At 33.9% G+C, this 15,232-nt stretch overlaps 1 protein-coding gene across 4 annotated transcripts in view; it reads left to right on the top strand.

The window, feature by feature from the left end:
- Positions 1–15,232, top strand: part of PALS1 (protein associated with LIN7 1, MAGUK p55 family member) — a 103,113-nt gene that overhangs the window by 38,601 nt on the left and 49,280 nt on the right. For all 4 annotated transcript variants that reach the window (XM_060004368.1, XM_060004366.1, XM_060004367.1 and 1 more), the window contains exon 4: positions 12,400–12,608. In XM_060004368.1, the coding sequence (XP_059860351.1) occupies positions 12,400–12,608 (209 nt within the window). The remainder of the gene's footprint in view (positions 1–12,399; positions 12,609–15,232) is intronic.

The raw sequence follows: 15,232 nt of genomic DNA, 5'->3' as shown, positions 1-15,232 counted from the left end.
TTAAAATATTCTGTAAATATTCTCTGTGACTTGGAGAAAGCTTACATTGTAACATATCCAACCCAAGCCTGGATTGAGTCTTCTGGGTTTCTGTTTAAATTTCTTTAAGATTAATGTATTTGTCCATTTGCTTTAATTGTATGAGGCATAAAAGTCCATCTAATAGACAATATTCGTGTAATCTCCATGAGGAAACAAATACAGCTTAAGCCAGATTCACTTAGGGAATTTTTATTTATTTTTTTACCTAACCACAGAAAACTGAAGACCATTTCTCTTAAATTTTTTGCTTTTTCCTATTTCTTTTTGTATGCTGCTTGGTTAATTTTTCTACAACTATAGATTAAAGTACAGATATATTTTCTTCCAACTTGCAATCCAGTGTGGTTTTAAAAGTTATCTTTGTGCAATCTTTGAACGTAAGGCTGTTTATTATATTTTATTTTAAAGTAATTTGAAATGTAGTACCAGGTATCTGTAAGTCATTTCTTGGTTAGGAGAATATTTCATATTTTGAGAAATAAGTGATAGATTTAATTTTAATACACTCAACACAAATGTGTTAAGTGTAGGAAACAAGAAAAGTTATAGTAAGTTATAAGGTTGTTATTGTCAGTCAAATCTTCAGTTTTTGGATATACTCAGTTTTAAGTTTTCATTTTAAAATGAAGTATATTAGCTTTGTATCAGACATTTTTTTTCCTGTTTATAATTTGCTAACACATCAGACTACAACAGTACTCCCTTAAAGTTGTATGAGTCTCCCTGCCAGTGTTTTGATTAATATACACATGCCAGGAGACAACTTCTCAGCCTTTTTCACAGCCAGAAACAGCAACCTTGTGTTAAATGAGGGAAGGATGGGGCAACTGATTTATTTCTTTGAGAGGGAGCCTTCAGTTTCCAAATGATACATCATCATTTATCTGTGAGTAGAGGAAATTCTCCTTAAAGAATTGAAAATGTGATTGGAAAGGTTAGATACTTTAATTATCTGGGTGGTGGTTTTTAATGAACATATTTATAAATTCGGCACTGTATAATAATAAAAATGCAGGGATGGAATTAATAGAAAATATTCAGAAAGGATAAACTGAATTTTCTTATTTAAAAGCAGTTAGAATCTTATTGAAAATTAGAAAATAGTGATGTGGAAATTTCAAATGAATAATATTAGTAGTATAAATTATAAGAATTTTGATATATTAGGGAGGCTTTCCGTAAAATTGGCACGAGTTATTCAAACTTGCTTTGCTACAAATACAATATCATTGTCTTGTTCTCTTTCATAAGTAAAGCAAGCTACCCTGTGAGAAAAATTCTGAGAAAAGAGCAGAATGCAGGTAGGATGAGGTAGAGTAGGATCATCTTCAGATGTCTTTAGATTATAGAATTCACTGTTTGATTGATTTTTATGGTCAAAGATAAGTAATTTGGGGCCAGGATTGTGGACAAGTAAATATAGTAGACAGAATATTTAAAGGGAATAAACTAGGAAACATTGCTATCTATCATGGATGTCACTGTATGATTACCACACTTTTGAAGAGACCTTAGGAAAGGCATACACACCCACCCATCACACAACCATGGTGAGCTATCTGTTTTGTGGCTAATAAGGAGATTCTTGAAATTTGTGATTAGGGACTTTCTGATTTACACCAGATGCTACTAGTGTTAAGAAAAAATAAAAAAGACACACCAAGGGGAAGAAAACTAGGATGAATAAAATATTTTCGTAATATTAATAATACCATGTTTCAGTCTTTATTAGTATCTACATATTTTTTGCCAGGTGTCTCTGAATATTCAGACTTTTAAGTCAAGAGTATTCTTGTGTTTGATGTTATAAAATAAAATATTTCTTCCACATTTGTTTCTGATGTTATTTGACTTTGATTGACCGTGGGAAATGCTGGAATTTTGCTGGCTTGTGATAAACTTTTTTTAAGATTGGCTTTTAAAATAAAGTTTATTTAAAGGCAGCAAACAAAATTCTAGTGCAAATAAACCTTGAGTTCATACATTTCTGAGAAGTTAATTATTCTTGCTATTAAATTATTGCTCAACTGCTATAGATATTTCCAAACTTTATTAGCCATTCTTTGAGAAATTTTTTTTTTCTGGAAATGAAATGATTAGACCCATTGGTATTATGTTTAAAATGTTGGGACATTTGATGATTTTTTGATTTGTTCAGATTGCTAAAATTAGAACTAGCCTAAAATAAAGATTAAAAAATTCATTAGAATATGTGTATAGTCATGTAATGTTTGGTTATTAAATATGCATAATGCTACTGAAAAATAATTAACTGCTATACCATTTAGTCTTTGACACAATGTATCAAAACTTCATTCCACCTATGAAGTATTAATAGGTTTTAACTTTTTCCCTTTGCAAAGACTTGTATCATTTTATGTTCAGAAATGCATGATATCATTACATGTTGGTACAGGGATGCCTGGAGTCAAATGTAGAGTTTAAATACTTTTTACCTTCACTTGCTATTGACCTTTGACAAGTTACTTAAGTTTCCTGAGCCTCAGTTTCTGTATTTTCTTGAGGATCAAGTGAAAACACATATATAAACATGTTGCACATTGTAAGTTTGACTAAAATTTAACTTTTGTAAGGACCAGAAGCTACCAGAGATCATCTAACCTTTTAGTCCATGAAATTAGTTTGTGGATCTTAACCAGTAATTTTTTATTTCATTTTTTAAAATAACAGCTTTACTATACCATAAAATTCACTCTTTTAAAGTGTACAATTCATGAGTTTTTAGTACATTCACAAGATTGTGCAGCCATCACCATTATGTAGAGTGTTTCCATTACCTCAGAAAGAAACTCTGGACCCATAAGCATTCACTCTCTATTCTCTCCTCCCCCTAACTCCTGACCACCCTAATCTACTTTCTGTGTATTTGTTTATTTGGGACATTTCATCTAACTGAATCATACAGTATGTGGCTTTTTGTAACTGGTTTCTTTTCACATAGCATAATGTCTTCAGGGTTCATCTGTGTTGTAGTATGAACCATTACTTCATTCCTTTTTATAGCTGAATAATATTCCACTGTATGGAAATACCATGTTTTGTTTATCCATTCATCTGTTGGTGGAATGTTTGGTTTGTTTCTACCTTTTAGCTATTGTGAATAGTGCTGTTACAAATATTCACATATAATTTTTGTTTAAACATCTGTTTTCAATTCTTTGGAGTATATACCTAGGAGTGGAATTGCTGGATCAAATGGTAATTGTGTTTTAACTTATTGAGGAACTGCCATATTTTCGCCAGTACCTGCACTATTTTACCTTTTCATCAGCAGCATGAGAGGGTTACAGTTTCTCTACATTCTTGCTTCTATTTGTTATTATATCAATATGTCTTTTTAATTTTAGCCATGCTATCAACCAGTAATTTTTTTTTTTTTTTTTTTTGTGGCGGTACGCGGGCCTCTCACTGCTGTGGCCTCTCCCGTTGCGGAGCACAGGCTCCGGACGCGCAGGCTCAGCGGCCATGGCTCACAGGCCCAGCCGCTCTGCGGCATGTGGGATCTTCCCAGACTGGGGCACGAACCCGTGTCCTCTGCATCGTCAGGCAGACTCTCAATCACTATGCCACCAGGGAAGCCCAACCAGTAATTTTTTTAAGAACTAGAAAAAAATAGAAGATATTAAGGTATATTAGATTGCATGTAAGTATTTATAAATTTTTATCTCAAATAGGGATGTATATACTGGGTTGAGAAATTTAAAAATACACATTTTTAATGGATCACTAACGAAAGTTTGAGAAATAATATCCAAGTCAAACCCACTCATTTTATAGAAAGGCCCAGAGACTTGAGATGGATTTTCCAGTGATATATATTGCAGCTAGTAAGTGATCCAAGTCATAACTAGGACCCAGGTATTCTGCCTTCAAATTTGGGTCTTTTTCTTGCTCACCAAACTCATTTCAGTTTTGTCCAGAGAAAAATCATGAAGCTTTTGTACTTGATTGAATAGTAGTCATTTCAATGATATTTTTCCATTGTCTTATATTTAGGGCTAAGGTTTTTGCTCTGCCATCTCTCTCAACTGTCTTTGCTTGTATGCTTGTCTAGAATTTCTTTTTAATTTGTAATGCAATTTTTTAATGATTAATTACTGTTCAGGGTGTTTCATGAGCTTCTCGTTATTTTTAATAAATGCAGTTTAACCTAGTCCACTGAAAACCAAAGCTCAGAGATCTGAATTTTATGTCCTTAAATTTAAAAAGAAAAAAAGAAAAAGGAAAGACAACCCATCCCTACTTAAGTAAAGATTTCCTAAATGAACATTCGAATTTCGAGTCAGTGGATAGATGTACTGGAAACTGGTATAATCTCCTCATACTCAATACTATTAAGTTCCTCATCTGAATAGTCAATTTGACTGTACAGTTTAGGGGAAAAGAAGAAATCTTTAAAAGTGTTCAGGAAAAAGTCATGAAGTTGGTTGAAATATAGAAATTTCTGAGGATAGGTTAAAAGAATTGGTATTATTTAAACAATGAAACGGAAGAATATTAATGCTAGAATAGATATGTAGAAACTGTTTTCATGTGGGGTAAATGATAGCAGTAAGTGAAAATAACAAAGCTAATCCAAGGTAGATGGTTATCTCCATTGCTTTGAAAGATCTCCAGAAACGGAGATTCCGTAGCTTCCTTGAGTAATTTTATTGTTTACCCTTACTGCCAGACAATTCTCCAGTCTTGGGTGTTTGAAGATAGAATTTTCAGATAGAGCAACTCTTGGTGATTGCTTTCTGTTGCCCATTTTAGAGTCTTCATTCTTTTATATTTTAGGCAGCCAGGAGAGGGCCAAGAGGAGAGGAGAGTGTTGGGGGGTGGATTTGTGGGCTTATGTGTGTGTTTGTATTTATCTGATTAATTGTATCCCAAAGCCAAATATAAGTGATTTTTCTTGCTTTTAGATAATATGTCCTCTCTTTTAACATAAATAATCAAGATTTAACTGTTGTATGAAACGTTAGAGGAAATGGGAAACTTAAAACAATGTCTACTGAACATCAAATAAGAGGAAATAGATCAAACTGCAGGACAAGGCATTTGAACTAGATATAAAGAACTTGCTTCTAGGGAAGTTGCTACAGACTGGAGTTTATCACCAAAGCCAGATTTGCCATGCCTGCCTTTGCCTTCCCCTCAGCACAGTGTCTGTCCTCATTTCCGTCTTCCCTCCATCCTGCCTTGTTCTGGGTACTGCTCTTCCTCCGTAACCCCTTCTTTGTTCACTCCCCGCTCTACACCTGTGTCATTCTTTCTTGCTAGCCCTGTGTTCTTTATTTATCTCTCTACTTCTCTGTCCATGTGGTTCTTTTTCCTTGTGCCTGTTGTGTCTCTGTGTATGGGAATGGGGAAGGGAGCCTCTGATATCTGTATATGGGGAGTCTCTGTTCTCTCTCTAGTCTGTCCTCTCTTTGTTGTCTATCTTCATCATTATTATAAAAGAGGGTACATATTTGACAGGATGGATTTAGCTGCATCTGATTAGATTTTTCAAATTTCCTCTGGAATTGCACAGAATTTCGAAGAACTTAGGTGGTTTTCGTTTAAGTAGCATGTAATCTAATTACTATATCATACAATGGAACATTTCTTATGGGTAGAAAATTTGCTGTTTTGCATAATATGTATTTGTAAAATGCTTTTAAAGATATACCATATAGAAACAAAGTTTTTTAAACCTACAACAAAATACCTTTTGAAATTAAGAATTTTTATATGAAACTAAAATGAACGTGTGTCAGAATGAGAATCCCAGAGTTGATATTGCCAACAATTATTTTTCATTATGACATCATACTTAATATCAAAGAAAAGACCTTTTGTCAGAATTCCATTCAGAATTTTCCAATAAAATTTATCATAATCAGTATTGTAAGACTAATGCGATAGATATTTTTTGCTTTCTCTGTGACCTTAAAACTTTATTGGGCAGAGGCAGCATCATTTTTAATTTCCATTAAACTGATAAACCCTCTGATGAAATTCATGTCTTTATAAATAAGTTTATATCATTTACTGTTTCATATTTCCTTTTACATATTTATTTGTTTCAGCTACATATGGTTTAATCCATATCTTCTTGTCAAGCTATATATTTATATTTAATGAAGTCTTAAAAACTGTGATTGTCTAGTAACTTAATCTGTTCTGTTTGTTCATTAAACATTTGTCATGGAAACATATTTGAACCTGAAGCATGAGAGTACTTGGGGAGCTTTCCTGCCTAAGAATGCTATCTGGAAAATTTCCCAGCTAAATTGGCCATGAAAGCAGATATGGAATTTATCTGAAAACTTCCTATTTAAATCATAAGTTATCAATTTTGCTGAACTACTTAGTTACCCAGGCTAGTGCTACACCATCAAAGATGTTTTTACAATATTTCTCAAAAAGATACATAGCCTCTACATTCACAAGAACTGCAGTTTTGGTTTCTTTTGCTGAACTTTTACAGTGTACTGCCTAGCATACTATTGTGATGTTAGAGTTGAAATAAAATACTCTGAGAAAATATTTGAAGCACAAGACACTTGGTTAAAACAGCAGAAATAAAATGCAACAGTATTATAAAAGTAGCATTTGGAGGGTGTATTATATGTGTGAACATGTACAAACACAGTTAACTAGAGGAAATTCTTCGTACAGGTACATGGTAAAATAGAATGTGTAAGCTCCTCTAAATACTAGTCAGTGTACATTGCATGCTGCTATATTGGGCAGAAAGACACTTTAGGACAGCTTTTCTAAAGCAGATAAATGACATGTCACAATCAAGCCCTAAAATCTAAAAAAGAAACAAAAATTTATCTTTTTTTAAGCCCTTGGTATGGCAGAAAAAACACTGCCTTAGAAGTTCAAAAAGATTCTTCACCCAGGTGCCATTTTTCTGTATGACTTCATTTTCTCCATCTGTAGAGATTTGCTCTGAACTATGTATGTCTCAGGTTTTGGTGGGTTTTTTTAAATTGGGAAAAGTTTCTCAGATTTTATGAGGATTAAATAAAATAATATATATGTATATATGTCTGTAATACAAATACTGTTCTATGTCTTTCTATTCAATATTGGCAGTGACTAGTGTGTAATTCAGACCAAATACATATTTGTAGTTTTTCAACTACAAATAACGGGTTGGTGATATTTCATTGTGAAAGCTGAGCTTAAGTGCAAATGATCTCAATTTAGTCTGGCAACATTGATTAATGCAATAAGTCTGGAGACAACTCCTAAAAAAAGATAATTTCAGTGAAAACACTTTTTACTAATTAAACAGCAGAAACGTGAATAGGACTTCATAGAGGTTAGTGAATTTGTAAAGGATGATAATTAACAAGTTTAAATTGATGCTAACCTACAAAATTTGAACCTTGATGCTAACCTACAAAATTTGAACCTTAAGCCCAGTTAAAGTTGTTATTTCTGGCACTTGGCATGGTCCTTAAGTTCTCCTGATAGCCTTTACTTAAGTAGATAGGTACTAAGTCAACAGCCTCTTTGGGGCTCAGTTGTATAGTTCTTCTGCTTTCAGCCTTCCTATTTCCTATAGATCTTATCTTGGTCCCTGATCTCCTGAGAGAAAGACATTTCCAGTTTGACCCTGAGATTTTTTTTTCTTTTCTGGATTTTAAACTGTCCCGGATGGTCTTTAATGTCTTTAGAATTCCTCAGTATGAACACAATATGAAAAAATTGACCAGATTTACTCTTCCTCTGGAACCTGTATTCCTTACCTAACTTCCTATCAACACGAGAAGCCTACTGATTTCTTAGAATTTTTTTTTTCTTTTTTTTTTTTTTTGGCTGCGTTGGGTCTTCATTGCTGCACGTGGGCGTTTTCTAGTTGCGGCGAGTGAGGCCCACTCTTCTTGTGGTGCGCAGGCTTCTCATTGGGTGGCTTCTCTTGATGCAGAGCACGGGCTCTAGGTGCGCAGGCTTCAGTAGTTGTGGCACACGGGCTCAGTAGTTGTGGCTCGTGGGCTCTAGAGCGCAGGCTCAGTAGTTGTGGCTCAGGGGCTTAGTTGCCCCGCGGCATGTGGGATCTTCCCGGACCAGGACTCGAACCTGTGCCCCCAGCATTGTCAGGTGATCGATTCTTAACCACTGCGCCACCTGGGAAACCCCTCTTAGAACTTTAAAGCAATCATCCCTTTTGGATTAACCACAAAATTTCCTGTTGCCTGGGCTTCCCTGGTGGCGCAGTGGTTGGGAGTCCGCCTGCCGATGCGGGGGACGCGGGTTTGTGCCCCGGTCTGGGAGGATCCCACATGCTGCGGAACGGCTGGGCCCGTGAGCCATGGCCACTGAGCCTGCGCGTCCGGAGCCTGTGCTCTGCGGCGGGAGAGGCCAAGACAGTGAGAGGCCCGCGTACCGCAAAAAAAAAAAAAAAAAAAAAAAATTCCTGTTGCCTCTCTGTGCTGCATCTCAGCTGTTAACTGATATCGTGAAATAAGGCCATTGATCTCCAGTTTTATCTCTCATTAAGCCATCCCTAGTTTAGATTACCCTACCTCACTTTTCCTATTTCCTTGCTGGCTTATGACTACAGTATTTTATTTGTGCGTAAAATATTCTAAAAATGAAAATTCTATGCTGTGTTTACTACGGAAGTAAGAGAGGGCAACAAAAGGAAATACTGAATAGTTGTAAAGGAGGAACTAGAATAACTATAAAGCAGACACAAAAATTCAATACAGCAATCAAGGTTATTTAGTATAGAAGAAAATAGGTGTGAGTGCTTTAGTTATTCCCAAGTATATCATGTCTTAAAATATTACAATAACTGCTGTTAATAAAGCCTGTAAGTCATTGGTTCTTAACCAGAAGGGTACATAGTCAACTTTAAAAAAAAAAAAAAAAATATATATATATATATATATAAAAAATTAAAGAAGACACAGGAGATTCTGATTGTGTTTGAAGTAGAACTCAGGACATAAATATCTTTGTAAATTTCCTTAGTGATTCTCATAAATATCCTTGATTAAAAACCATTGTTCTGATACAGCAAGAAAATTTAGTACATTCTGCTTAAGACTGCAGGGATATTTATATAATCTCTGTAATTCTAGTCATTAAGGAAAATAATCTAGTAGAAAAATGGTCAAAAGATAAGGAGAAAATCGATGAAAGAAGAAATGTTAACCTTGTGAAGATACATTAAATGTCACTACTAGACAAAGAAATACGTTTTCCTAACCAGATCACCAAAAGTGAAAAATTTGGGCTGTTTGTAGAAACAGGCACTCAAGTTCTTTAGTGGTAGGAGTATGAGTTAGTACAAATCTGTAGGGCAGTTTGGCAATATGTATCAAAGTTTTAAATGTTTTTATTATTTGATAAGTAATTTTATCCTAAGAATGAATTCTAAAGACATTGGAAAATATCAGATTACAAAACAACATTTACAATGTGACCTCTATGGTTAGGATCAGCATTTTTTACAAGTCTGAAAGGCTATATATATATAGTATGACAAAATAATACCGGTAGTTATATCTGAGAGGTATGACTACGATAAAAAATTTTTTTTTAAATGTCAGTATTTTAGTGTCTGTGGGTGGCTTTGGTACACAGAGATTATGTAGAAGTTTCTTTGTCTCTAAAATTTTAAATCCCCCTGGGCTTGAAGAGACATAGTAGGGAGTTTGTTACCTTCTGAGCTATCTAAAGTTGCTTATTGATTTCATTCAGCAGTGAGATCCTGAAGCTCCTGATTTTCTCATTGCCCTGACAACCAGGCTGAGCCGCTTTAAACGATTACTGAAATTTTAAACAGAAGTCTCATTATCCACTCAGAAAGTCTATAGTCTCCTTAAGATTGTAGTCAATTACCTTAACTACTTTGTTGGTTTTGTAATTCTTTTTCCTTTTAAGATATTTAAATGTTTTCCTGTTTTGCTCTAAAGATACTTTAAGGCTATTGAATTCTTTATACTCGGGGAATTCTTTATACACTTAGGTAATTCTGTGGTAACTTCTTCGAATTTGATGAAATCTGACACTCCATATTCTTCCCCCACCCCAACTTTATTGAAGTGTAGTTGGCAAAAAAATTTTATATATCTAAAGTGTACAATGTGATATTGTGAAATGTTTACCACAATTAAGTTGATTAACACATCCATCACCTCACATAGTTACCTTTTGTGTGTGTGGTGAGAATGCTTAAGATGTACTCTCAGCAAATTTCAGGTATACAATACAGTATTATTGACTCTAGTCACCATTGCTGTCCATTAGATCCTCAGAACTTATTCACCTTAAAACTGACAGTTTGTACTGTTTGACCAACATCTTTAAATTTCCCCTATCTATATTCTGTCTACTCTTGTAGATAACATTAACTTATGGTTAAATTCTGGCTATTTCTCAAGTTTTATTTAGTTCTGGATCACAACTTCTTAGGTCATTCAAATGACAGTTTTGACTTTCAATTTTTTTTCCAGTTTTTTGGTACATTTTAAATTACTAAAGAGCATATATAATTTTTATAAGGAGAGCTAAAGCTGTTTTGATTTGGGGGGGAAAAGATAGGGAACTTCAGAATCAACAGAAGAGCTATTCTAACCTATAAAACATTTAACAACTGTTAACTGGTAGGATATAAGATAAATAAGAATCAGTAACTTTTCTACAGGTCCTGTGTGAAGAAAACTAACAGAAAGACTTAAACCAAGAGGTTTTCTGCTTTTTTTTTTTAATGTGACTGTATAAGACACAGATATACACAGATACTATCTACTGAAAGTTTTTCCCAGAATCATTTACAGTTTTAATTTTAGTCAGCATCTCAATAGGTTTTTCTTTCTGTATGAATAGGAAATAGAGAGTGAGGAGGTATCTTAAAAATGATTCTGTAGCTCATTTGAAGTCAAGACATTTTTGAAAAAGTAATGAGCAAGTATTTGTCATATCAATATGAGCAAAGACTATAATACTATTGTAAGAAGATTGTGGTTCTGATAGACCAGTGGACTAGAAACAGACCCTGATATATGTAAGAATTTGGTGGTATCATAAATCAGTGGAAAAGGAGGGATTATTCAATAAATGGTGTTAGAATAATTGGTTAACCATTTGGAAGAAAAGAAATGAAGTTAAAATTTCCCCTCAAATCTATAACAAAATTCCAGATAGATTGAAGTTAACTACAAAATAGAAGCCATTAGAAAATTTAAATGTAGGTAAACATTTAATGACCTAGGGGAAGGAGTTTATAAGCTTAGACAGTGAAAGAAATCACACAGGGAAAGGTGGACCATTCTCAACACATAACAGCCGAAAACTTCTACAATAAAGGTACCACAAATGCAATTAACAGACAGATGGAAAAATTAGAAAACTATTTCGAGCAAATGTGACAAAGTGTATACATGTGCACATATCTACCTCTTGGGGGTCAGAGAGGAGATAAACTGTAGTTCTTAACCATTTTGGGATAACCCTCTTCCAGAAAAATGTATGTGCTGCACGTGCACACTAATGGGAACGTGCATATGTACACATGCCCCAGATTTTCAGTAAAATTTTAGGAGACTCACATGTTCATAGGAGTTCTATGAACCACAAAAGAAGTGCCTGAGTAAACTTCAACCTCCCTGTTAAAGAAGTGGAAGGTTTTTAAAAATGGTAATTTTGAATATTGGTAAAAATATTGGTAATGGGATATAAATTAGTAAAACCTCCCTAGAAAACTCTTTGGCTTTTAAAATGTCAGAATCTTATTTAAAAATTCTGTTTCTTGGAATTATTTTAAGAAACACCAGAATCTCAGACATTTTTACTGTACATAGCAGTGATCATTATGTACAGAAATGCTCATTACTTATACTAGCAAAAAATTGGAAGCACCCTGAATGCTCAACTTAGTGTATTGGTTATTATAAGTTTTAGTTTAGACATATAATAGAACATCATGGAGCCATTATAAGTTTTTTAAAGACTGTTTGGTGATGTGGGAAAACAATGAAAATGCCCTGTTAAATGAAAAAAGGAAATGCAGTACGATTTTTTTTTTAAGTTGTTTCTAAGTGATGGGACTATTGGTGGTTTTAAATTTTTTATTCATTTATGTATTCTATCCTTCATTTATTTTTATAGTGATATGTATTAGTTCCATAATTAAAACACTCTTGAAAAAAAGTTACTCTGTTGTATAATTTTTAAAGTCTTACTTAAAAATCAGTAAAATGACAATGATTTGACACTCAAAAATATTTGCAAGTTTTGTTTTTCTTGAAAACTTTGTTATTGGTTCAAGAAATTTTATCTTAAAATACATGTGGAATTAGGACAGAAAATTAATTTTTGGATACCTTTTCCTTCTCCTACTAGAAGTGGAAGACCTGTTTTCTTCACTTAAACATATCCAACATACTTTGGTAGATTCTCAGAGCCAGGAGGATATTTCACTGCTTTTACAACTTGTACAAAATAAAGATTTCCAGAATGCATTTAAGATATACAACGCTGTCACAGTACACATGAACAAGGCCAGTCCTCCATTTCCTCTTATCTCCAATGCGCAAGACCTTGCACAAGAGGTATGTATTCTGAACGTCTCATTGACATATACAAAGTAATTGATAGTGATAGTAAGGCAGCGTTCTTGGAAAATACTGGTGTGAATATAAGGTTTGTTAGAATTACTGCTGATCACATGTTAATAATTTATTGTGTTAGGAAAAATTTGCTTACGTGTATTTTATCCTGAAAAAAATATATGCTTAGTTCACAGTCAGGGCTCTGTTTCATGAAGAGAATAGCATTAGGTTTGTATATACAACTACATATTTGCATAGTAAGAGAAATATTTGTCTAAATTACTAAAGGGGAAAAATTTTAATGTAGTATAGTTTTATTTTAAGCATTATACATTATAAACTGAGATAAATTAATACTGATGAGATTAAATTATATTCGATAATCAGGTATCATAAATATGTAACTTCTAAGATTTGTTACTTGTAGGTATTTTGAAGTTTTTCCTCTATAGTTACTGTTTAGAAGGTCCAAAATAATTAAATTTTAATGTACAGTGAGAGTATCTCATGTTAACATGCTGATATTTAAGTTCTAGTGTCTGCTGCTTGTTGATGTTTAGTGTTCAATGTGTTTTGCAAACATTTTATTTTATTTATTTTAAAAAGTATTTGTTTGGCTGCACCGGGTCTTAGTTGCAGCACGTGGCATCTTTAGTTGTGGTGTGTGGGATCTTTGGTTGCGGCATGCAGGATCTAGTTCCCTGACTGGGGATCGAACCTGGGCCCCCTGCATTGGGAGCACAGAGTCTTAACCACTGGACCACCAGGGAAGTCCCTCTGCAAACATATTTTAAATTGAAGGTTTTAAAAGGATGTAAGTAAGCCATCTCCTATTTTTGGGGGGTGGACATTCTGTCATTATTACAGGATTTTAAGTTATTTTAAAATGAATAATTCTGGAAGCCCATCAGGTAAATCTATTTCACTGAACCCAGACACAAAACAGAAAATGGGCTGAGGGAAGGGTAGGACTTCCAGAGCTACAGACACGTAAAATAGGTTAGGAGGCACTTTTTGAATTAGCACAGAATGTATTTTCTTCATTTAGATGCTTACAGTGAGCGAAGGTCCTATGTGCAAGAGTGGCAGAGAGAAGTCTCATGTTGCTCAGGATAGGAGTGTGACCTAGGGACCTGTTTCTAGAGGGGAAATTTCCCATCTGCTAGTTAAAAGACCTAGTTGAGACCTATTCTTTGTGCTCATTTTTTATTATTGAAATTAAATATGCAGAATTTTTCATTAATAAATTATCCCTGTAGTTTTACTTATAGTTTAAATGGGTTTCCTGAAAATTCCTTATAGAGATTGAAATAGCTGACAGTACTTTGATCTTATTTATTCACAAATATAGTATAACTTTTATTGTGTAGGGTTGGGAGGAATACATAATAGATAATTGTAATCCTTCTCTTCCCATTTAGGAGGAAGGTTTGTCCAGCTAGGTACTGGGGCTTTGTTTTGTTAAGAACAGTAGGTAGAAAAGAGAATGATATAAGCAAGAGAGATTTAAATTGCTCCATTGGAAGAAAGTGACACAACAGAAAGGCTGGAAGGAAAGGAAAAAAAAAGGAGGCAACGTAGCTTTAAAGGGTTTTAGGAGTTCAGAGGCAAAGAACTAGAAGTGGCTTAAAGAGTAATGCTTTGAGAGAGAAAGAAATAGTTAAAAAGGACTTTAAAAACTCAATTTTCAATATTAGATTTAGCACAGTTAACATGTACATGGTTCACAATTGTAAAAGTATTGATTCTATATCAAGGAGATTTTCTCAAAGTTTGCTTTCACAGCCTTCAGTAATACTTGAGAATTGTATTGCTTTGGTGGTGGTGGGATAGTAGGTGATTAGTGACATTGGGCTGAGACTGGTCTTAAAATGAGTGCAAAATGACTAACCTATTTGGGGCAACAACATACGGTTGTGCTACAAAGTGAATGACTTCCCCTGGAGTTGTGCATGCACAACTGTGTGGCAGCCCTGACTTGACAGTGCATAACATGTGAGAAAAGGATGTACTTGGAACTCATCAAAGAAGAGTGTTAAATCTGATAACAAAATTCTGAAGGTTAAATGGACTCATTGCTTTTATTTTACAGCTGGAAAAGCTTAACAATCACCTTATTCAACCCTTCTGTTTTATGTTTCTGAATTTTGAGGCCAGGTGAAGTTTTGTGACTGGGATGAGACTAACTAGGCTATTCATATGCTCATTGCCTAACTTTTTGCTTTTTAGCATTCATCATTCCAGCTTTTTTCATATACAGTATTTAAAGGAAGAAATTACTTCATGTTTCAGTTAGTATATCATTTTTAAATGGAAATTTAATCCAAGTAAGTAAAAAAAACTCAAGAATTTGATGAAAGAATGTCTTAACACATTAGGAAGTGTTCTTTGTTTTTATAGCTTAAAATATCAGTTAAACATTAAATATCATATAATAGATAATACAGCTTCTGAAAACTTCAGATACTGAGATCCAGATTATATCTTTGACAATCCAGGATACTCATTAATAAATGTAAAACAAGTTTTTTGATCATTTTTAAAGTGCTTTTATCAAGAAAAGGTTGAGAACCTGGGTTTCGTTAAATGAACTTTTGCTTATCCAGTAAAAATGCAAGCCAACA

This window comes from Delphinus delphis, chromosome 2 (genome assembly GCF_949987515.2).
Source record: "Delphinus delphis chromosome 2, mDelDel1.2, whole genome shotgun sequence".
Classification (NCBI taxonomy): Eukaryota; Metazoa; Chordata; class Mammalia; order Artiodactyla; family Delphinidae; genus Delphinus; species Delphinus delphis.
This window is presented reverse-complemented; position numbering and strand designations above follow the sequence as displayed.